At 44.6% G+C, this 23,079-nt stretch overlaps 4 protein-coding genes and 1 pseudogene across 6 annotated transcripts; 2 read left to right on the forward strand and 3 right to left on the reverse strand.

The window, feature by feature from the left end:
- Positions 1-4,077: 4,077 nt before the first annotated feature.
- LOC127762343 (pathogen-related protein-like) lies at positions 4,078-5,491 on the reverse strand. The gene is made up of 3 exons (XM_052286826.1): positions 5,248-5,491; positions 4,710-5,141; positions 4,078-4,596 (listed from the first exon to the last, which is right to left on the reverse strand). The coding sequence occupies exons 1-3, from the start codon at positions 5,392-5,394 to the stop codon at positions 4,375-4,377; spliced, it is 801 nt and encodes a 266-aa protein (XP_052142786.1). The 5' UTR covers positions 5,395-5,491; the 3' UTR covers positions 4,078-4,374.
- A 2,559-nt stretch (positions 5,492-8,050) lies between these two features.
- LOC127762358 (uncharacterized) lies at positions 8,051-9,613 on the forward strand. Of its 2 annotated transcripts, none has more exons than XM_052286850.1 (2): positions 8,051-8,930; positions 8,995-9,613. In XM_052286850.1, the coding sequence occupies exons 1-2, from the start codon at positions 8,689-8,691 to the stop codon at positions 9,323-9,325; spliced, it is 573 nt and encodes a 190-aa protein (XP_052142810.1). In that variant the 5' UTR covers positions 8,051-8,688; the 3' UTR covers positions 9,326-9,613. The 2 variants fall into 2 exon arrangements, with proteins under 2 accessions (XP_052142810.1, XP_052142817.1); XM_052286857.1 differs by having other exon boundaries at positions 8,998-9,613.
- Positions 9,614-10,183: 570 nt separating this feature from the next.
- LOC127752886 (uncharacterized) lies at positions 10,184-10,666 on the forward strand (annotated as a pseudogene).
- Positions 10,667-12,307: 1,641 nt separating this feature from the next.
- Positions 12,308-13,555, reverse strand: LOC127762349 (pathogen-related protein-like). Its single transcript, XM_052286839.1, has 3 exons — positions 13,365-13,555; positions 12,839-13,270; positions 12,308-12,761 (listed from the first exon to the last, which is right to left on the reverse strand). Exons 1-3 carry the CDS (start codon positions 13,503-13,505, stop codon positions 12,540-12,542), a joined length of 795 nt encoding a protein of 264 aa, XP_052142799.1. The 5' UTR covers positions 13,506-13,555; the 3' UTR covers positions 12,308-12,539.
- A 3,381-nt stretch (positions 13,556-16,936) lies between these two features.
- On the reverse strand, positions 16,937-20,971 carry LOC127761384 (uncharacterized). Of its 2 annotated transcripts, XR_008015247.1 has the most exons (3): positions 20,483-20,971; positions 18,204-19,610; positions 16,937-17,593 (listed from the first exon to the last, which is right to left on the reverse strand). XR_008015247.1 is itself a non-coding variant. In XM_052285675.1 (2 exons), the coding sequence occupies exons 1-2, from the start codon at positions 20,734-20,736 to the stop codon at positions 19,394-19,396; spliced, it is 471 nt and encodes a 156-aa protein (XP_052141635.1). In that variant the 5' UTR covers positions 20,737-20,971; the 3' UTR covers positions 16,937-19,393. The 2 variants fall into 2 exon arrangements, 1 of the variants encoding a protein (XP_052141635.1); XM_052285675.1 differs by having other exon boundaries at positions 16,937-19,610.
- Between the last annotated feature and the right edge of the window lie 2,108 nt (positions 20,972-23,079).

Below are 23,079 nucleotides of genomic sequence, written 5' to 3' on the forward strand. Positions count from 1 at the left end.
AAAGAAAAAGGAAAAAATATCATACACACTTACATTCGCAAATACTCAAATATATCGATTTGTCTATAAATACATGTAACATAATCAATTTTGTGTGTATATATCAATTCCTAGGATTAGATCAAATTATCTAATCATATAATATTAATTAGTTATAGTATTTCTTATCACATACGAATGGACAAATTAGATATTTCACCATCCATTTTTAATAAGATGACGACATGGCATGTCTACATGGCGTTTCCGGTGATTCTAAGGTTCATATTGGACCATATGACAAAGTTTAAGAATATGATTGGATAGAATAAAATATCAAGTACCATATTGACCTTAAGGCGAAACTTTAGGGACCAAATGGACTATTCTCCCTTCCAATAACGACCACAAACTTTCAACCGGTTAACGGTATTTGACTGATATTTTTGAACCTTGCATATCCACTATGTAATTATGTTTAAACATTTGATTTTTTTTTAAAAAAAACTCCAAGGTATTTCTCTTGGAACACATTTTCATCGAACCCAGTCCATAATTAACTAATATTGTTTTGGTCTCAGAACAATGCATTGCAATGGGATGGATAAATTCTATAGCGAGTAATATCATTGGCAACCTTTTTCGCGGGCTTAAGGTATTGGATATGGGTGACAAACACCCAGGGGTTTTCCGGCTAGCTCCACAAGATGGTGGACTAGACGACTTGGGTTTGAAATCTCACCCCTTCTAATTATTTGATATTAGGTCATTCCCTAACATTCGCGTCTTTTTTATAGGTATGGGTATGGCTCCTAATTCTTGACGCTGCGCCTGACAAGTGAGGAGAGTGATATAGGGTTCCATCGAGTTCTTCCGAAAATGCTTACACCCGGGCGACCGACAGGGGTGGAGAAAAATCGGACGCTGCTTTTGTACATACCACTGCATGTCTGCATGCAAAGAATCTTTTCCCCCATACTCCCATCTTTCATTCCTTCAAAAGATTTTTTCTCTTAAACTATTTATCTAATCTACGATCTGATTGCACCACTAAATCTTTACAACAACAACACACATGATTATATTTCGAAAAAAAATATTTTAGTTTTTTATTGATTTTTTTAATGTTGTATATGGTCTCTTTCGATGTTTCAACCAGTAGTTTTACAATGTTTCAGCTAGTGTACTCATGATGTTTTACTATATACGGATCAAATATTGCAGTGGATTTTGATATTATGGAACACACCGTTGCAACAAATCACCCACATATTTTGGAAATTCCCTATTAAGGGAATTTGGTTTATTTTTTGTTTCACAAAAAATGTTTCACCTAGTGTACTCATAATGTTTCATTATGTATAGATTTAATGCTGCAGTGAATGAAACATTCCATTGCAACAAAAAAAACCCACATATTTTGGAAACCCCCTATTAAGGGAATTTGGTTTATTTTTTTCCACCGAAAAATGTTTCACATAGTGTACTAACAATGTTTCACTGTGTACATATCTAATGTTGCATTGAACTGAAACATCCTTTCGCTATTTGCTGAAACATTGTTTTTATAGATAGTGAAACAACACCCAATTTAAACGAGTGAAACATTTTCAATATACTTAGTGAAACAATTCCGATATACCTGGTAGAACATCGTGCAATATTTAAAAATAATTCAATAATAAGCTAATTTTTTTTCGTCGAAATAATCCATGTGTGGTCTTGTTTTGAAGATTTAATTGCAACGAATTTAGTGGTGCAATCGGATCATGATTTAGATAAGTAATTTAGGATAAAAATTAGTTTAAAGTAGTTTTGCATGTAAATCGGGCGCTGACGTCTGACGTCAGCGTCCGATTTTGCTCCCAGCCAATCGGGCGCCCGAGCCGTAGATTCGTCCGAGTTCTTCTGTTAAAATCTATACCGTTGCAATAAAAATCCTTAATCGTTTTGAATTCGTCACAAGAGCACCTCCAAGTTTGCAAATGTTAACGCGACCATGGCACGTTAGCGACTGAGGGATTAAGATGGATCTTTGATAGGTGAGCTCATCCTTATGGGCTGGAGGCCAGACATGTATAATGGGCCACGAGATTTGGCTAAAGTACGTATGGGCTAAAGAATACGGCCCTGAAACTTTAACGGACTGCAAGAGGCCACATCCAGGTGTGGAAGGCCCGTGAAATAAATCCACTCGTGTTGCATAATACAATCTCCTCTGAAAATGAAAATATAGTTATTTTCAGTGGTTAAATTTCGTCTTTGCTGCCTCCACACCTATTCATTTATCTTAACCAATTATAATAATATATCTAATTATAATAATATATCTTATGTTTAATTTATCCACCTATGTTCCTATCTCAACCAATTAATATCTTTTGTTTAATTTAGCATATCTCTTCGTAAATAAAAGTCCACACAGCTTGACAGTAGCATTGTAGTGGTATCCGAAACGTAAAAAAGCAGAGCAATATAAAGAAAAGTAAATTTCACAAAACTATATATATTTCAATCAAACTATCGTAAAATTATAAATTTAAGACGTTGTATCACAAAACTATAGATTTAGCACCATATTTATCTCAGGAGTACAGATTTAAGGTTAAGTATCATAAACTACATATTTAATATTGAAGTTATCACAAAACTACAACTTTTAAAGTTTAAATCCCTAGCACCATTATTATGCTGGAGCTATAAACATTATTGTTTTGTGACTAAATTGGTTCTAAAGATATAGTTTTATGATAATTTAGTTACTAATAAACATGTAGTATGTGACACTTCATCTTAAGTGTGTAGTTTTGTGATAAAATTAGTGTTCAATGTGTAGTTTTGTGACACACCAAGTTAAAACTGTAGTTTTGTGATAATTTGGTCATAGTATCTGTAGTTTTATGAAATTTACTCTATAAAGAATGAAAGAAACGTAAGCATAGACAGTTTTGTAAAATTAAGGAGTTGATTTAGATTTTGTGATGAAAATATTGGTGGTTTGCTGATGATATTTTGGAGATTTATAGATGATTCGTTTTGTGAAGTGAGCAATTTTGGTTGACCCTGGCGGTCAGACCGGTTGGGTGTCGCCAGTCAGACTGGCCAACCCAACGGTCTGACCGGTAGGATCCTGATCGTTGTTGGTTTCGGGTTATCTTGTTGGATTTGCATGTTTCCTTCGGGGTTTTGACTTCTAGATGGTATCTATGCGTATGGATACTGCTGCTTATACTAATGTGAGTCAAGTTGGGACGAACTTGTGCTCGGAATATGGTTTCTTGGTTGTTGCACGTACAATTGTTACTTGAGGCCTCGGGAGAGTATTGCCGGTGATAGATCGGAGTTGACTTACGAGAAGTTGATGTCTAGGGATCAAGAGATCATGCGGGATACTAAAAAGGCTAAAGAACAATGCACGTGGTGATGAATAATCTATATGGTATATAAGAGGGACCGTTATGGAAAGAGGAGTCGAATTTGGAAGGGAGTCCGAATTCGGAAAGATTGATAGAGATAAGGAAAGGGATAAGTTGAATACTTGCAAGAGAGGGTTTCCTACGTGGTTAGGAGTCCTAAGTTGTGTTAGATTTGTGGCTTTGCACAACTTACCTCATGTATAAATAGAGCAGGATGGTGTGGCCTCCTGGTATCAGTTTTAGAGAGACTTGAGTTGAGAGAAAATTAGGATTTCGAGTTTAGTTCGAGATTTTGGTGAGGAGTGTTGTTGGTGCACTTTGTAAACACTAGTTGATGTGATAAAGTCGAGAGTTCTAATCTATCGAGTTTGTCATCTACCGATGTTTCTGGGTCTCGATGGTCTAACCGCAGGCGTGCGTGCGGTTTGACCGCATGTGTCTGGCGGGTCTGACCGGCGAGGCTTCGACGATCTGACCGGAGGCCAACGGGCAGTTTGACCGGCGACGATAGAGCTTCGCCATCTACTCTGTTCTAGGTAAATCTTTTATTCCGTAAAAAATTTTAGGTTTTTGGTTTTTCTACCATTCGCCTTATCTTATCTGTTAGGTTTGTTGATCTAATTCGATTCAACAAGTCAACCAAATAAAAACGTAAGCACAGACAGCTTCCGTCGCACGGATGTCAAATCCAATCGTATCACCTGGTGCGCCTTTTTTTCTTCCCACATAAGTGGATTAGTATCACTAAAGCAACTAAAGAAGTCAGGCGTTGTGACGCCAGCTTTAAAATCCAACCGAATCGTACAAAGCATTTAACAACACCATAAGCACACACGCTACACACGAGCAAATAAACGTTTTCAGCCGGTGTCACCTCCATCACGATGGCGAAACGCCGGGCGGTTACAGCGACGACAGATGAACGGGGCACGTTTCGCTATTCGGCTCGACCATGTCGTCGCCGCTCGATCGGTCCCTTTCACTCCTCCCGCTTCGCGGAGGCGAGAAAGGGGCAGGCCTGCGACTGCGGGGCCGCGCCTGACGCCGACACGATAGCCGCCTCGCCGAGCCTCTCGCCGAGCTGACGCGCGTCCTCCTCCTCCGCGGACGGCACCAGCAGGGGCCCCTTGAGAAGGCCCCCCAGTAGCTCGCCTGGGTCGTAGTACACCTCCACGTCCTCCGCCCGCAGCTGCTCATCCACCTGCACGAGCGTACGTTACGTGCAAGATACACAATTACACATACCCTTCACGAAAGTTGCCGTTGTGATCTGATCATAAGTGGCAGTAAAGATTTGTGTACATGGGTGTGCACCTTGAGGACGGCGACGCCGTAGAACTCGACCTTGTCGCCGGTGGGGGCGTGGCCCTTGTAGGGGCCGTCCATGTGGCCCCAGTGCCGGAACTTGAACGTGATCACCGGCGGGCCGGAGTAGACGCGGATCACCTCCCACGCGAACCCGCGCGGGAAGGCCGCGCGGAACAGATCGTGGGAGGACTCGAACGTCTCGGCCGCGGCGTCGTACGCGCCGGCGCCCGGCAGGATCGGGCTCGTGAGCAGCGCGTTGTAGCTGCCCACGGCGAGTGTCTCCTCCCCGGTGAGCGGCCGCCCGCCGTTCACGGAGAGACGGAACCGACCGGGGCTCACCGACTTGAAGTCCTCGAGCTTGGCCTTGTGCGACAGCTCCATCTCCCACGTCTTGATCGCGTTCTGCACCGTCTCCTCCAGCGACCCCGCCGGCCACTCCTGCACGTGCGCGCCGATCGACCGTCGAACACCACGCAAATTAGCGCGGGCGCGCGCGTATACGTGCATCAAACTGATCATAAAGATGGAGAGAGATCGAACGAACCTGGGTCCTCTCGGCCTCGAAGAGGCTGTTCACGGCGTCGTACGTGGGTGGAGCGCCGTGCCGCCACACCGTGTTCTTCTCGCCGTCGCCGGTAAGGTGAGACCTGTAACGGTCGCCGCCGGAGGAATCCGCTGCTGCCACCTCCATCTGTGACGCAAGCCGGGAAACCGGGAAGGTAAGAGGATGGTGGTGTCTAGTGCCGTGATTTGTCCTGTCACCGGTCACGGTACTGTGCTTTATATGAAGGGAGTGGGAGATGGGGTTTTGAAGGGAAGAGACCTTTCTATAGTGATTTAGTAAAATCCTTTCAACTATTACAGTTGATACAAGGATAAGATAAGCGGTGTACAGTAGTGCAAATTCTATTTGTGGCTAGCAATTCAACGGTGCTGCCAGACAACGGACATGCTCTCCATTAAGGAATTGCTATCCACTCACTTGTCATTTTGGAACAGAGATGGGGAGATGTCTTCGATGAATGCGTAATGGTAATTTTCAACACAAACCAACTAAATCCTATGAATATATCAATTCCTTTCCTGAGTGCGGCGTTTGGGAGGCATGCACAAGTAGGGATGAAATCATTTCGGATATTTTTTACTCGGACACATTTTCGAAACCGGATAATCTTGGATAATTTTTTTTTTGATAGTAGCAAATACGGAAACGAATATAATAAAAGCAGTATCAGTCGAAAATTATCCAGATTTTTTTAATACACCCCCATAGCAATAAATTTTTAGAAAAAATATGTATATATACATAACTTTACCATATAAAGTCAGATGTTATATCAAATTGCAGTGCTCAACGAGATCTATAAGTTCGCGGTCAATAGCTATGTCATTTGAAATAATTAAGAGGCCTAAGGCTGTGTAGCACGCAAAACAAAACAACGTTTAGTGCATGATTAATTAAGTATTAGCTAAAATAAATTTGAAAAATAAATTAATATGATTTTTAAAGTAACTCACGTAGAAGTTTTTTTTTAAAAAAAACGCACCGTTTAGCAGTTTGAAAAGCGTGTGCGCGAAAAACGAGGGAGATGAGTTGGAAAGTAGAGATAAAAACTCAGCCTAAATATTCACCACAAAGTCTCACATCTATTGTAGCAAAATTTTAGACCTACGATTCAAACGACCTCCGATGAAAATATGCTCTATATCAATATTATAGAGCTCGATGTGATCACTACTTTGTAGTTTATGACCCTTTTATTTATAAAATTATTTCAAGTGTAAAACGAATAGTACAAGATTCAAAAAGGGTAAATAAAGGGGGTGATTGGTTTTGCTGGTGATTGGGTTGTGGCAACATGTGGTTGTTGCAGCCACAGCCGATGTTGCCACAACAATCACGGTTGATCACCCTAAAATGAATAACATCTTTAATCTAGATAACAAGAGCTTGATAAGTGATACAGTAAGCAAACTATTTATAGAAAAGAGATCGTGTTACTTCAATGGACCAGAAAGTGGAAAAATCATTTTCACACGTGAGTCTCTTAAGAAAACTGTCGTGAAAATTAATTTTCACAAACCACCTATAATATATTCACGAGATAGAATTTAGAAATGTTGATCTATTATTTCAGAAAAATAACAAGTGATATTTTTTTCGTTAATTTAGGAAGCTCAATTTGAGATGTTTTTATATTCCGGCCTAACATTCATTACCGTATTCGTATATGTATTTGATAATATTTGGTCCCATTTCTATATCCGATCGACTCCGATACCAACCCAACAAAATATGAAACGGAAATTCCGATAGCGATAGAGAAAAAATAAAAAACGAATATGAAAGACCCAGTTTCCGTCCGTTTGTGATGGTTTTCATCCCTATGCGCAATTTATTTCGGGCTCGACGGTCGAATCGCTACCGACCACGACCAGTCGGTGTCCGTTTGGCCGGGGCGCGTGAACTGCCAAATGCTCATTCGGCGCACCTGCTTGAGGGTTTGATTCGCGTATATGTGTACAGGTGCACCGCATGTGCATATGTGCATCTTCCGTGGATGTAGGCTTCGGCCAGCTGATACGGTATCGGATATTTGGATTGGTTTTCTGCAGTTGCATTGCATCAACCTTCAACTTGTAAGCAGTAGCTAGCCAACGAGAGTATGGACAATGATAACGACGATTTTGGCTTGTTCTAAGGGCATCCACAGTATGGATGAAAAATAGGTAGTAAGACCCTTTACTAACTACTTTACTATTGTGGAGGTGGGTAGTAGAGGAGGTAGTAACTATAGCAGGTAATAGCACTACTACTTGGTAATAAGCATAAAAAAACATTAAACTCTCTCCTCTCTCACTCTCTCTCTTTTCTACCCAATAATTACTTTACATGTGGGTCATATCTTACTACTCACACATTGTGAAAGGTAGAAACAACTATAACCTAGTTCTGTGGGTCCACCTTACTACCTACTTGATAAACATACATTGATGATGCCCTAATATGAGCCAACTCCACTCTAGCACTTTGCACGTCAACAAGAAATAAGTTCATTTTAACTTCCTTAAAAGTGACCCGAATCTAATCCGTGACTCTTAATTATAATACCGGATATCTCGACTCCTCAACTATTAAAACCGACATAATTTGACTCTCTCGGCGGTTTTGGAAAGCAGTTTCGCTGACGTGACGCATATGTGACGGCATTGACTTGGTATTCCTTCCACGTGACGCTTATGTGCCGTTGAAATTTAAAAAGATATGTGTGGAACCCATTTATCATTCACACAAAAATAAATATAGGACCCACTGACATGTGGAGCCCATGTGTCATCCTCTTGCCTTCCCTTCTTCCTCTCTCTCTTTCTTTGCCTTCCCTTCTTCTTCCTCTCTCTCTCTTTCTCTCCCCACGCCGACGTCATGGATCCCCGACTACCCGTCGCCGGCGCCTCCACCTCGCCACCGCCAACGCCCTCCCGGCGTCGTCCTCCCCGAACGACCGTGCGCACGTCTCGTGACCGGTGTCGAGGGGAGCGGCCAGGCATAGAGGCATGGAGCTGGTCGTGCTCGTGCGCACGATGCGAACGGATGCGGTGGTGGATGCCGACCACCGCCACTGCCGCCGCGTTGGATGAGGGGTTCGGCGGCCCCGCGGCGGAGAAACTGGCCACCGAGATGCTCTGGCTCGGGCGGAAGATGGCCGAGTGCGGCGCCGCCCGTTCGGCCGCCGCGTCGCGTCTCGTCGCCGAGTGCTCTCGGTCGGCGGCGGATCGCTCCACGGTGCTCCTCCTGCCGTCCCGTGGCGGAGGCGCGGGCCCTGACAGTGCTCTGAAGGACAAGGGTCAAACTACGCGGTGCCGGTGGAGGTGACGACGGGGTCCGTCCCCTCGGCGGTGTGGTGTGGAGAGGCCGGCGGCGCCGTGAATCCGGGTGAGACCTGTCGCCTGAGCTGAGGGTGAGCTCGGTGTGTTGTCGGGGGCGATGAGGATCATGGTGCGCACGCTGCGCGGGGACTGGGTGGCGCTCGACGTGGACGGCGCCACGACGACGGTGGCGCAGGTCAAGGGCATGGTCATGGCCCGGGAGCGCATCGCGGTGGCCATGCAGCGGCTGTTCTTCGCTGGCCGGTGCCTCGACGACGACCACAGCACGCTCGCGGACTACGGCGTTCGGCACGATTCCGTCGTCTTCCTCAGCCTCCGCCTCGCCACCGACGCCTATCAGTACGTGCAAATTTCACGACGAACTATTATGAATTTTTCGACAAACTGATAGATCGATCTATAGCAGGAAGGAGATGTGGTTGATGCAGCCGGAGACAACGACGACGAAGAAAGAAATGCATCAGCAGCAGTTGTTGCATGTCCATGTTGCCGCAGCCGACGAGGAGAAGGTAATCAAGAGGAAGCCGGTGTCGCGGCGCGCGCTCCGCAAGATCCTGTCACGGCTGCGGGTTGACGCGTGGACGAGCCAGCACGACGCCGGGAGGGCGCCGGCAGTGGCGAGATGGCCGACGGGGACTCATGACGCCGGCGTGGGGGAGAGAAAGAGAGAAGGAAGAGAGAGGGAGGAGACGTGTGGGTCCCACATGTATGTTTTTAATTTTAATGCCACCTAAGCGCCAATCAACGGTAGACAAGGTCACCACTGCCATGTAGGCGTCATATCAGTGAAACCGTCCTCCAAAACCACTGAGGAAGTCAAATTGCACCAGTTTTAAGAGTTTAGGGGTCGAGATATCTAGTTTAGTGGTTTAGGGTCACGGATTAGATTTCGATCACTTTTGAGGGTCACAAAGTAAACTTATTCCCGTCAACAACAATGTTAGGGAACCGCCAGCCCACGAAAGCCCGGCCTAATTACTCACTAATTGGACCCATCACTAAGAGCATCTCTAACAGCTTCTCCATCCCACTCTCCAAGTTAAATTTTAGCAATTTTGCACAAAAAATCCACTCCAACAGAATGGCTATCCCACTAGCCAAAATATAGCAATGGTCAAAGATGGGCTCAAGATAGCCAAATATGGCCAGCCGTCAGCCACCCTCAGCCACTGGCCATCCGTGGGCTCCACCATCTTTTTCCCCTCAATCCCCACCATCTCTACCATCCCCTGCTCTGCCTGTGCCCTCCCTCCCTCTGCATACTGCGCGGCTAAATGCCAGCAATGTGAAAATGAGCATCAACAGCAACAAATCGAACCTAAATCATCTCAACCGATCCATCCTACACAACCGAATCGATTGATGGTCATTTCAACCAAATCCATGGGGGGTCTTGGAGCACTTGCAGCCTTGATGTGTTCGGCGATGGCGCGACCACCGAGTTCTCCATCCGCTGCCGACGTGGCCACCATCTCGGACTCAATCACGTTGCAATAGAGTACGGGGAGAGGCGGACGCCGGTGCGGTCGGCCCTGGCCTCCGCCGCCGTATTCGCCGCCATCGGCCACCAACACTAGCGTGGGAGGGAGGGCATGGCGGCGGGGCAGCGACCAACCTGCCTTGTAACCGCATGGATTTGTCATCGCCATCCGCCGTCGTCGCCATCCGTCGTCGCTGCTCGTCGTCCCAATCCGTCGTCGCCGCCAGCCGTCGCCATCCATAGTCACCGCCACACGGATCTGTCGCCGCCGTCCGGCGTCGTTGCCATCCGTCGTCGTTGCCCGTCGTCGCCGCCATCCGTCGCCATCCTTAGTTGCCGCCGCACGGATTTGTCATCGCCGTCCGCCGTCCTCGCCGTCCGCCGTCGCTGCCCGTCGTCGTCGCCCACCATCACCGCCAGCCGTTGCCATCTTTAGTCGTCGTCTGCCGTCATCGCCATCCGTCGTCGCCGCCCGCCATCGCCATCCATCGTCGCCGCGATAGAGAGAGAGGGCCAAGGAGGAGTCGGGGATGCCCAGCAGAAGAGGAAGAGGGGTAAGAAAGAAGGGGAAGAAGTTGGGATATGTAGAGACTGACACGTAGGGTCCAAATGTCATAGACCTAAAATAGAGAGGATAGATGGAGAGTCTATTGGAGTGAGCAACGAGATTAACTTGCTAAATCAATTGGAGAGTTGGCTATATAAGTGTTTGGAGAGTCTAATTTAGGTAATCTGTTGGAGATGCTCTAAATATGGAAAGTGGGCAAGGCATTGCCCCATAAATAGAGAGGGTTGGAGGAGATAATTTGTACACGTAATGGATGAATGAACGAGAAGAGCTACACCCCCATATCTTGTTTTTCACTTTTGTAGACATTATGCAATCTATCTAGACTATGAATGTAGTACATGGGTTGCATAATACGTTATCAGCACAATATTTTATCGGATACTGAGGAATAAGAAGGGTAAGAACTTAAAGGACTTTATTGCATCTCGCCGGTCTAATCGCGAAAACGAACTCCTCTTGTGACCCTTGTTCCGTTTCTACTGTTCCAAGAGAAATCCGCCAATACTGACTTGTAGTCGCCGGCAAACACCGATTGGGGGATTTCCGGAACGATTGGTTGGCGCACCAACCACGGATACCGCATCGCGCCGGCACACAATATGGCAGCAAGCCGACGACCGCATGCCGCCGTCGGGCCACCAGCAACAGGCGCATGAATCGCCGCGCACTGGTGACACCCTGCAAGGTGTTGTGCCACCACACGCTGCACCCCCGTGCCGTGGAGGAGCCGGCCGGAGTGGACAAAGAAAAGAAGCAAAATAAGAACGGAATTGCTAACCTTCTTTTGACAGATTTTTGGACACCGGATGGGCTTCAAGATTCATGTTGTACGCCTTCTCCTCCAACTCCGACGACCTCCTCTTCTTCTCCGGCGCCGGTGAGGACCCTACGGGTTAGGGTCCCGGGGTGGGGTGGGGGTGGGAGGGGGAGGGGGGAGGGGAAGAGTTCGCCGGCTCTAGAGGGATGGCTGGGGGAGGCGGCAACTCGGTGGTGGGCGGCGGATTGGGCGGGCGGCGACAGAGCCGTAGGGCTGGAGGAGGGCGGTGGGCCGGCGTCGGTGGCGGGGGCACCTCGCCGCCGATGGCTCGAGGAGGAAGGAGGGGAGGAGGGGGGAGGGGGAGGGGGAGGAGGCTGGTCGGGGCGTCTCGCCAGCGCCATTAACGCCCTCCGGCCAGCTGGCGAGGCGGGCGGCGGTGGCGGCGGGAGATCGGGCGGAGCCGCTCGCGAGCGCGAAAGGAGGGGAACGGGAGGAGGAGAGGTAGGGTTAATGCATCTGCACGAATCTTAAAGCACATCCAATATAATGGTCTAAATTTAAAAGATGGAAGGTGGGATTTTCTGTCAACATATGTATAGGTAGCCCTTTAAAATAACCCTCAATCCGTTGCAACTCACGGATATTTTTTCTAGTTAAGGATGAAGCACCAAAATAACTCACGGATATGCTTTAGCTGCGGTTTGTTTAGCGGGTATATGTATTCAACAGCGGGACAGTGCAAATCCGAATCGTAAGCATTTGTCCCCGAAAAGAAAAGGAAGAAATTAAAGAAACGTAAGCATACGACTCTTCCGTCGCATGTCGATGTAAAGTGTACGTATCTGCTTTGGGCACCTCTTGGCCCTGTTTTTCTTCCAACACGAGTGGATTGCAATCAATTAATTAAGTTCGGCGATGTGTCGCCTCCAAAAGACACACAAGTCCTGCGAGCATACATACACCACCAGAAAATACACGTTACACATGAGCAAACAGCCGGCGTCCGCTCGATCGGACGATCACGATGGCGATAAACCTCGAAACTCCGGTGGTTGGGCACAGCGCGCGCGCCTCAGATGTGGGCACATTTTATTTCGATTCGACCACGTCGCAGAAGTCGCAATCTCCCGATCGACACGATCACACCTCCCGCTTTCCGGAGGCGAGAAAGGGGCAAGATTGCGCCTGCGAGTCCGCGCCCGACGCCGACAAGGTAGCCACCTCGCCGAGCCTCTCCCCGAGCTGACGCGCGGCGTCCTTCTCCACGGACGGCACCAGCAGGGGCCCCTTGAGAAGGTCCCCCAGTAGCTCGCCTGGGTCGTAGTACACCTCCACGTCCTCCGCCCGCAGCTGCTCATCCACCTGCACGGGCGTACGTACGTTGCAGTTGTGATCTGATCATAAGTGGTAAAGATTTGTGTACATGCATGGGTGTGCACCTTGAGGACGGCGACGCCGTAGAACTCGACCTTGTCGCCGGTGGGGGCGTGGCCCTTGTAGGGGCCGTCCATGTGTCCCCAGTGCCGGAACTTGAACGTGATCACCGGCGGGCCGGAGTAGACGCGGATCACCTCCCACGCGAACCCGCGCGGGAAGGCCGCGCGGAACAGGTCGTGGGAGGACTCGAACGTCTCGGCCGCGGCGTCGTACGCGCCGGCGCCCGGCAGGATCGGGCTCGCGAGCAGCGCGTTGTAGCTGCCCACGGCGAGCGTCTCCTCCCCGGTGAGCGGCCGCCCGCCGTTCACGGAGAGACGGAAGAGACCAGGGCTCACCGACTTGAAGTCCTGGAGCCTGGCCTTGTGCGACAGCTCCATCTCCCATGTCTTGATCGCGTTCTGCACCGTCTCCTCCAGCGACCCCGCCGGCCACTCCTGCGCGCGTTGTCGTCGAACACCATGCATGCAAATTACTATACGCGCGCGTGCGCATCAAATTGATCTAAAAAGATTGAGAGATCGAACGAACCTGCGTCCTCTCGGCCTCGAAGAGGCTGTTCACGGTGTCGAACGTGGGTGGCGCGCCGTGCCGCCACACCGTGTTCTTCTCGCCGTCGCCGGCAAGGTGAGACCTGTACTTGTCGCCACCGGAGGAATCCGCAGCTGCCATCTCTATCTGTTACGCACGCCGGTAAATGGCGAGAGGACGACGGTGTGAAATACTTGGTGTAGTGGTTTCTCCTGTCACCGGTGTGCTAGCTAGTATATATATATAAGTGGAGTGGCGAATGGAGTATAGGGCAAAAGTTTTCATAATAGAAACTACACCAGTTGTACCCCAAACGAGATGGGTACAATTTAGTTGCACATCTTGTAAACCAAACCGAGTCATCAACAATTTTGTTTCAAGGGGTAAATCTCATCAAGGACATACCACGTGCTGGTCGCCTCTCACCAGCCATTCACCTTCGTATAGCACAACCGGCTCAGCTATCTCACAGAAATCATGCACCTTCGTCAGCTCTAACCCTCTAACGAACAATGATATCTTATTGGAGGACTTTCAGAGTGTATAATATGCACCTGGCGGCTAAGCAAGCAAGATGCCACTCTGTAATTAATGTTTAATCACTCTGTCAGCAAACGTTTTCGTATCAAGTTCAGTATACTATACGATGTTTCCTATAGGAGTTTAGTGGGGCCCTCCCCCTTTCTCGGTCTAGGAGCAGAAAGTCTCTTTTTTCCTTTTTTTTTCCCCTATCACTGGCAAGTGGCAATGGCCTCTGGCCGTTGTGTTATAAAATGAATTTCTGTCTCTTCTAATATATTGATGTGCAAATTTTTTTTGCGGTCGCGAAATATTATATGATGTACATGCATTTCATACCGTAGGTTGTAGCATAAACAAACGAAAATGTAAAAGCATATTTGATATATATTCATGATCATCAAGTGATTCCTCTCGTTTGTTTAAAAAATATTCAAATATATAGTTACAAAAAATTCTTAAAAAATTGCCAACATTCATACAATATACATATACCATTTCACAAAATTTTATGTCCAAACTTAACTCACATGCTGAGATTTGAAGAAAAATTGTATACGAGAGAATGTCCTCTCGAAGGTTTATAATCTGTTTTCATATTCATTCCAAAATTGTGGGAATAGATTTTAAACTCTCAAGAAGATATTCGCTTAATTGGTTAATTAAAATAATTGACAATATAGATTAATATGTGATATAGCAGTACTTCACCAATATACAAGTTAAATTTTGACTTGTACAAGTTACAATAAAAACAATAAGCTAGTTAAGGTATAATCACTGTTAAATTTGATATTACATGTTTGTGGAGTAATCTATGATATGTTAATTTATCTTCTTGATTTTTTTATAACTATTTAAATAACATATAAACATTGAGGGGATGTACTAGGTTTAAAATAATTTTCCCTATAATTGCACACAAATCTCATTTGTTACCATAATTTAATTAGACCCTATTCAGAAAAGCTTATGCTAGACGTTTCAGCGACTTCAAATAACACGGTTCCTCAAATAGTCTACATTCATACTTTGGATCATAAGATTTGGTAGCTGTAAAATTTAGGGATAAACTACTAGTCAGAAGCTATTCAGATTCTCAATGACTAGCAACCTCATCTTTTGGCTTATGTTTATAAGCCAAAATTTAAATTTTCATCCTTAAATTTACATATGATTTTGGGGTTTTTTATAGTAGTTTATTTTTTTAGCCTTTGTTAAGGGTACCTTTCAACGATTAATCAGAATACGGATGATTAATTAGAATTATACGGAAATTTAATGTTTGCGAATATATGTACAAATATTATATAGTATTTGAAGATTTAGATGTGTACAACTGTATAAATCAAATATGTTCATGTTGTTTTTTAATTAAACGGATAAGTAAAACACTAACTCTTCTAACACCGGATTTATATATCACATGGTGGTAGAATTGGTTGCATTAAATAAGCAAAACATAAAAATATATGTTACAAAACAAAAACAATTCTAAATTAAGTAAAAAGATTACTCTAAATCATCATCAAATACAACGTACAGACTTTTATCCGGGTGATTAAACAAAAAACGACCAACTAATTGCTAAAAACAGAGTTTTAACGTTCATAAACGATAAATGTACAACGTATTACGTTAACGGTACGGTTTTACTACCGTTAACATATATACGGCCGATTAATTGGTCGGTACGGCCGTTTTCCACAACAATAAGAACACGTATACAAAAGTTTTATTTATAAATTATTTTCTATTTACAATATGCCGCGAAACGATGGAGTCCTAGATACATACTGGTTGTTTCTTAGTAGAATGTAAGGCTGTTCTAAAACCTTATGATACGCTCTCATCATCTCATGTTGTCTGTTGAAAAGATCGACAACTGATTCTAGTAGGTTCTAGACGAAAAATTGAATACGGTGTTTTGGGGCGTGCGCTTAAGTAGTCAGGCTCCGTTGGTGTGTGTTTGGCTTGGCACTTTGGCTGAATGCCGCCGGCGTCATTAAAACTTCTCAAATGCTCGTACTTCGGCGCACCAATTTGATTCGAGTACATACAGTTGACTGCTTCATTTCATTTTCGTTCAGCTAGTGGAGTAGGAGTACTGTTAAGACACTGGACTGGATTGGCTATCAGTTGTCGAATTCAGCGCGCACGCAGGGCGTGGGCGACGGTACCAACGATTTCCGTTTGTTCCAAGACGATGATTCTACTCCCCCAGTTGGCAGCTTGCATGTTTGTTTGTTTGTTTTTTTGAACTTGCACGTTGAGAACGAGCAGAATTGGCCCTGTGCTCCTTTTTTACATACTTATGAGAGTCGTGAGCTGTGATAAGATCACAAATTCACAATGATGAGAACCAAACATGCATGGGAACAAAGCTAGTACGTGCCACCCAGCCAGTGAGTGCTAGCGCAGAGGTGGCAAGAGTGAGGCACATCTTCGTGTCTGCGTCCCCTCCATTCATTGCAGTATTGCACCAAGTGCAATTTAACTTGACATGGTCACTAAACTCTGTAACAATTATGAATATGACAGTATCTTGGTTGTACCACTATATTTACCAATTATTTAACTGCTACTTGAAAATCGCACGATTTCAAAATCCCACCAGAAGGAAATAAACAAACCTCTTGAAAAAGCTCCAAGATTCTACTACTATGTATAGACTAGACCCCTCATATCATTGAGATGTATATAGGGTTACTGTCAAGTGATGAATGATTGTAGGCCTAGTAAAAGAGAAGATAAAGCCCCATCATTTGGCCTAAACAGTCAAATAATAAGCCAAAATTTAAATTTTTAAACTTGATTTTGAACTTGATTTTAAGATGCTTTTAACGTAATTTTTGTTAGTGTTGGCTTTTAAGTCGCTATAAACAAATCTATAAAAGTTTTACTTATAAATTAATTTTTATTTTCTAATAAGCCGTTTTGGCTTATTAGGCAAAATGGGCAACCGATGGGAGCCAAATTCTTGTCTGGTGACAATCTGTCCAAGCTCGTCCAAGTAAGTAAATTAAAGAAAAAGGAAAGTTGAACACAAGACCTCAACTAAATGAAAAATTACAATCAGTATGACATGTAGTAAAGCATTTGATGTACGAGTAGAGAATGTAAAACATGAGATGACTACAATATTTCCTCGTACAGACTACTGACACAACGAAAAACTCTTTCCAAGACCATTAACAAGCATGGCGTTTGGGCCGATTGGATGCAGAGGCTGGGTTTATCTTATTTTCTAAAAAAAAATTAACAAGCATAACGTAATAGGTAGAGCATGCCAGCTAGACTACACTAACCAGAAAATTTCGGAAACTACACGCGTCAATAAGAGCAACGCAAAACATCCATCATTTTGTGGCCAGCTGAGTAGGCAGAGTAGCTGATCAGTTGTACAGTCTATCTTGCTTTTCTCTGATTGCAGGTGTTACGGCGACATGAAACTGTACTACAAAAACAAATGGTAGTTGATTGCTCTCATACCATCCAACCACCATTGGATATGGAAATCGAGCTTCCAGGATTAAAGTGATCTCCACAGAATACGAATCAACGAAATTCTTATCCGTTGAAGTCGAACCAATAGAGATATACGCTGTTCTTTTGAAAAAGCAAATCTGTATTAGTAGTACTGATGTAAATGAAATGCTTAATTGAGTTAATTCCAGTTAGGACCAGGACTCAGCTCAACACTGCAAAAACTGTAAAATAAAAAAAAAAAAGGAGAGGCAAAACATACATCATATGGGACATCGAGAAAAAAATATATATTAGGCACATGATTCAGTAGGTCAGAGCACAGGGCACTTCTCTGGGCAGGCCCTACTAGTATATGGTTCTTATTCTATGTTGTGGAATCTTAGTTAGAGGAATCATTAGTTTCAAGTTATCAAAATCTCTTATGTTTGTACTTTAAAAAGTTGCATAACTTATTCAGTTTCATTTCTTTTTTAAAAAATGTTAAACAATATACAATTGAATTCTAGGAAATCATATCTCAGATTGCAAATGCAAGGTACAAACAATTGGCACCAACTGTCCAAGTAAATGTTTGAGTCTTTGCTACTCATTGTTCACTACGTACAAAATACATCAGTTATATAGGGTTACATATGTAAACGATGCATATTTTACAAGGTTTTATCTCTTCTCTTGAATGGATTTAACAATACTTTGTGCATCCTAATTAATTATGATTGGTATTTAGCCATTTTTTTCTTCTTTATTTAACATAAATTGCTAGTTCAACATCGTAACGAACTCATGACATAAGACGAATAATCAGGCGGTATTGAGGGTAAAAGCATGTACCTGGTGTATGTAGAGACAAGAAACAGGGCGGAAACCTGCAATTTCATAGTTCACCGGGTAATTATCATTTCATAGTTCAACTAAAACCATAAGAATAAAAGCCTGATCCAGAAAAGGGGTTAAACACAGTCAACAAGCTTACGCAAGATAAAAAAGAAGTTATATATTGTTTTCATAAAATATTTACCAGAGTCCCAACTTTTTGGCAAGTGGTTCGGATCATAACATTAACATTGCCTCACCTTCACAACATGAATAATCTTGTTGCTAATGTCAGCAATGGAGATAGAATAAAGAAACCAATCCATTGAAGCAAAGCAAAGCATAAATCCAGAACATGTCATCTTCAATGACAATATCTTGTTAATAATTATGACATCAACACAACGAACAAAAAGCTGCCTCTTTTGGACAAGCATTGAATTACTACTTGCAATGATTTATTACGGAAGTAGAGGTCATTCCTGATGCCTAGATTGCTTGTGAAGCTACCTGCAAATTTCCCCAAATCCATACATCTATTTGAAATTTTGGATGCAACCTACATGCTCATGCACAAAGAAAAAACCGTAATTAATCGACAAAGAAGCTGAAATATGAAACAGCCCAGCTGAAACTTTCTGAATCTAAAAAAACAGAGCCCCATGATCTGAAATAAATTAGTAGGTTCCATACTTTTAAATTGGTCAAAAAGTCCTATATTTCCAGAATTATTCATGTATGCCAGTAATCACTCCAGCACTTATTGATTATGCTAGTTCCTGCTCTCAATTGTCTCAGCCAAAGTGGTCTTAACTTATAATTGATTAATTTCTTGCTTCTATTGGGCTGTTCCCACTTTTTAAATTACCTATGTGCAATTCGAAGCAACATTACATGAAATTCCAATATTTTGCTTTTGTGCTGCAATCACTTAAATGGCTAAGGGTCAGTCCTGCCATATTGAGTACAGGGGATTACATGGTTACCTGATCAAACTAAGAATGATAAGTCAAATGAACAACACTATATAAAGGTGATTAAAGATTTCAAGTAAAAAGGGGAGCATGAGAGATCCGAAGGGAGATTTGAAGTATATGTTTAAGGATCTATGTTGTGACTCTGCCTATACATTTCTACACAACTCATCCTTTTGATGGTAGCCAAGAAAACAAGTTGAAATTCTACATGACCCAATAATGGCATAAAAGTCAGAACATATTTACACGGAGAAACCAGGGAAGCATAAAAGCAATCAGCAAGCATGCTAGCAAGAAATTACAAAAAGGCTGCGTTCTCCAACAAGTACTTTCCCTCTGCGTTGTAGTTCGTGTGTTTGCCAGTCTTGGACCATGCCATTCTTCCATGAATTTTTTCACTTCCAGCCCAATAATGTTTTTGGCATCTGAACCACAAATCTCACAGCGCCTGCACAGTAATTGATGTTTTTAATTTCTTTGTCAACTGGTGAGTTAGAAACAAATTGTTAAATATGCTGTCTAATTAAATTAGACACAATTTGTTGGGCTGTCATAATATCCAGGTGTTTGTTGTCAAAAGGGAAGTCTCTCACATGTCCAGAAACTAAAGGATAAGACAGCCACGGGTTACCAACACCAAAAGCTGAAAAGCACCAAAAGCTTATCTATGTTTTGCTTAGAGGTCTTCACTCAGAAACCTCCTTGTGAATATGCTTTTGCTTTGCTCTGAATTTTTTGCCTATACTTAAAAACAGCGAAGGCTTATCTACGCCAGTAACCATCTCTCGGGAAAACCATTTAGTCCCATGGACCTTGGTTCATCTATGTAAATAACCATTTCTCAGAAACAAAGAGTTGCCACGGGTAGTTCAATAATCAAAGAGTTGTCACGGGTAGTTCAATAATCACTTTGGTTAAAAGAATGTGCGTTCAGGTCGACTCTAACCTGAATCGTTTCAAAGAGCCAAGGTGAAACTGCGATAGGAAAAATGTCAAATCGACCGCAAGACGAATGCATGCTGACAGGCTCACAGCATTGTCAGATTTCCAGCCGTAGATGGCAACCGCTGTTCTCGTCATCTCGAGCATACAGCATTCCTCTCGCGACGGAAATAGCTAGTCCTGATATCACTGCTAACATCAACACCATTACAGTGCCATTTGCCGAATGGCAGGTACCGAGAGGGATGCAACCCGGTACCAGCACGGTGCTCAGTCGCGGCAAGCCGGTGACTCTACTTGTAATTACAACAAACACCTACCACGCAATCCTAGCACAAGGCACAAGGGCGAACGATTTCGGGATAGAGCGATGTATACCTTTCGCCCTTGATCCTGAACCAGGCCTCGGCGCAGTGGCGGTGCGCGGCGCCGAGCTCGTCCTTGCAGCCGCACCCGATCCGGATCACCTCCGACCCGGGCCCGACGCCGCCCTCCGGGACGAGGTGGCAGATCCGGCACGCAGCGCCGGCGGGGACCGCCGGCTCCCCCTCGACGTCGATGACCACCGCCTCCACCGAGATCGGCGGCGAGGCGACGGCCGCCGTCGGAACGGCGGCCGCGTCTCGCCGCATATGCCCCGGGTCGAACGATCGGGGCCCGGTCGGTCTCGGCCGTATCAAGGGCCCTCACGGGGGGATATACTGAGTAGGAGGCGGGAAGGCGGTATAAGAGGCGGCGCGCGCGTGCTTGAGTGCGGGACGGGGTTGGCTTGGCTTGGCTGGCCGGCTTCGCCTCGCTACGGCCTACGGGGTACGGGCGCGGGAAGCGCCAAACCGGGAGGCGACCGGGCGGGGGCCGGTAGCTTAGCCGTCCGAGACCTGTGTAGACGAGACGACGCGGTGAGTCGGTGAGGTGATTGTGATTTGGTGCGTAGGCCCTGGACGAAGTGGTGATTCGGACGCCTGCCGGCTGCCGGCTTGACACATATACAATGCGTGCACTATCCGCATCCACTGCGTAACCTTTTTCTTATATTTATTAGCTAAAATTTAAATTTTCAACTTTAAATTTAAAGTCGATTTTGGATTTTCTCATCATAGTTTTTTTTAGTCTTTGTTTTTTATCGTTATTTATCGTTAAGAACATGTATATTAAAAAAATTATTTATAAATTATTTTTTATTTATAAATATGCCGTTTCGTTTATTTTATGTTTATATTCAGCTATCAGTTGCGGTAGTATTTTGTACGCTGCCGGCCCCGTTGTCGCTAGCAGTGCAGCTGTGATGAACTGATGATTTTGTGATTCGTCAGCTCGTTCTTGTTCGCATAAATCTTTGGCTTAAAGTTGGTAAAAGAACTGAATATGTGGTAGTAGCAGAAGCATAGAAGATTCAATGCTTTGTTGTCTGTCAAAGGTGTAAGTCTCCGCGTGTAGTCGGAGGGATCAATCCTTGGCTTGGCAGCTCGCTTCAAGAAATATCCCCCGCACTGATGTCTGGCTTGTCCATGGATGCTTCTCTCGACGAGAAGCGAGGCAAGGTACCATGATCATACCGTGCAGAGTGACACTGTGCCTGCGCGGTAAACTTTCCACCTTTTCAGTCTACACACAAAGAGGAGTTGATGAAATGAATGATGATCATCTGCAACCTTGGATCTCTCAGTCGAAATCAGCTGCAGCCGTTGGATCAAAAGGTAATGGTCCAAATTGACAAAGAAAAATACTGTAGTGAACCAACCGGCCTTTTATAATAAAAGGGTTAATTGGATCCATACCATTATAAATTTGCCCATTTTGAAATACGCCATTACAATTCAACTATTTAAAGTCACGCCATTACAATGTTACAGTTATTGTATATATGCCACTACTTACCCCTTCAGTGCATATGCTAAATATAGTTAGGACCAAATTGTCCATGTCTTCTTCCTTCATCCCCTTCCTTTTCCTTCTCTCCTATTCATCTTCTTCACCGGTAGAGATCTAACTAGGGTTTACATTACCGTCGGTATCCGCGCGGTTACTGGCCTTACCGCGGTGGTACGGTAATAGAAAAACCACGGTAACCTCCTTAAATTCAAATAAATTTAAAAAATAATTTGAATTTTTGATAAATTTTACATGGTTTCGTACGGTTTTTTATGATTACCGCGCGGTAACCGTGCTTACCGCCAGGGCGTGATAACCCCGGCTCTGGCGGTTTGGAATTGGGAAACCCTGGATCTAACAACCGGTGTCATGGAGCTGCAGCATCCACCATCCCGGCCACGATTTCATCCTCCACCACTGGCGCCTGTGCTCCCAGCAGCAAGCAGGTGCCAACGACAGGGAAACCTAGCCTCAGTCAGGAAGTCCTCCATCTGTGTGTCCATCCAGTCCAACCGCTTCCGCTCGAGCCTCGATGAACTTTTCAGATGGCAAAGCTTTTGAGAGCTCCTTTTAGCTGATTGGATTATTTACTTTTGACATGTAGAAGTCAGGAAATCTTAGCACGCATGAGCAATTAGCAAATAGATAGACGAAGAATCAGTCACTTTTCAGAGCAGGGAAGCGGATTGATGACCATCGCGGCCACGACAAACAGTGTCCAGTTGGCTAGCAGCGCGAGCTTCACCCCTAACATCGGTGGGAGGCTAGTAGCGGGAGTTCCAAATCCGGCTGGCTGGTTTGGGATAAGATGAACAATGGAGAGAATGAACAGAGGAGGAAGATAGGTGTAATTTGGTCAAATAGTTTCGGAAAATACATCAAAGGGGTAAGTGGTACTCCCTCCATCTACTTTTGATAGCTATATTTTCAAATCTATCTACTTTTGATAGTTATATTTCCAAATCTGAAAAATTTATTTTTGATAGACATATTTCAATCCAACAACTTATTCTCTTAATGGTTTTCTCGGATTTAATGCGTGACTCTCCATTCTTCTACACAAGATTGGTTACATGGGCATCGAGAAATGTAAATATTAATGA

Source organism: Oryza glaberrima, chromosome 1 (assembly GCF_000147395.1).
Source record: "Oryza glaberrima chromosome 1, OglaRS2, whole genome shotgun sequence".
In the NCBI taxonomy this organism is placed as follows: domain Eukaryota; kingdom Viridiplantae; phylum Streptophyta; class Magnoliopsida; order Poales; family Poaceae; genus Oryza; species Oryza glaberrima.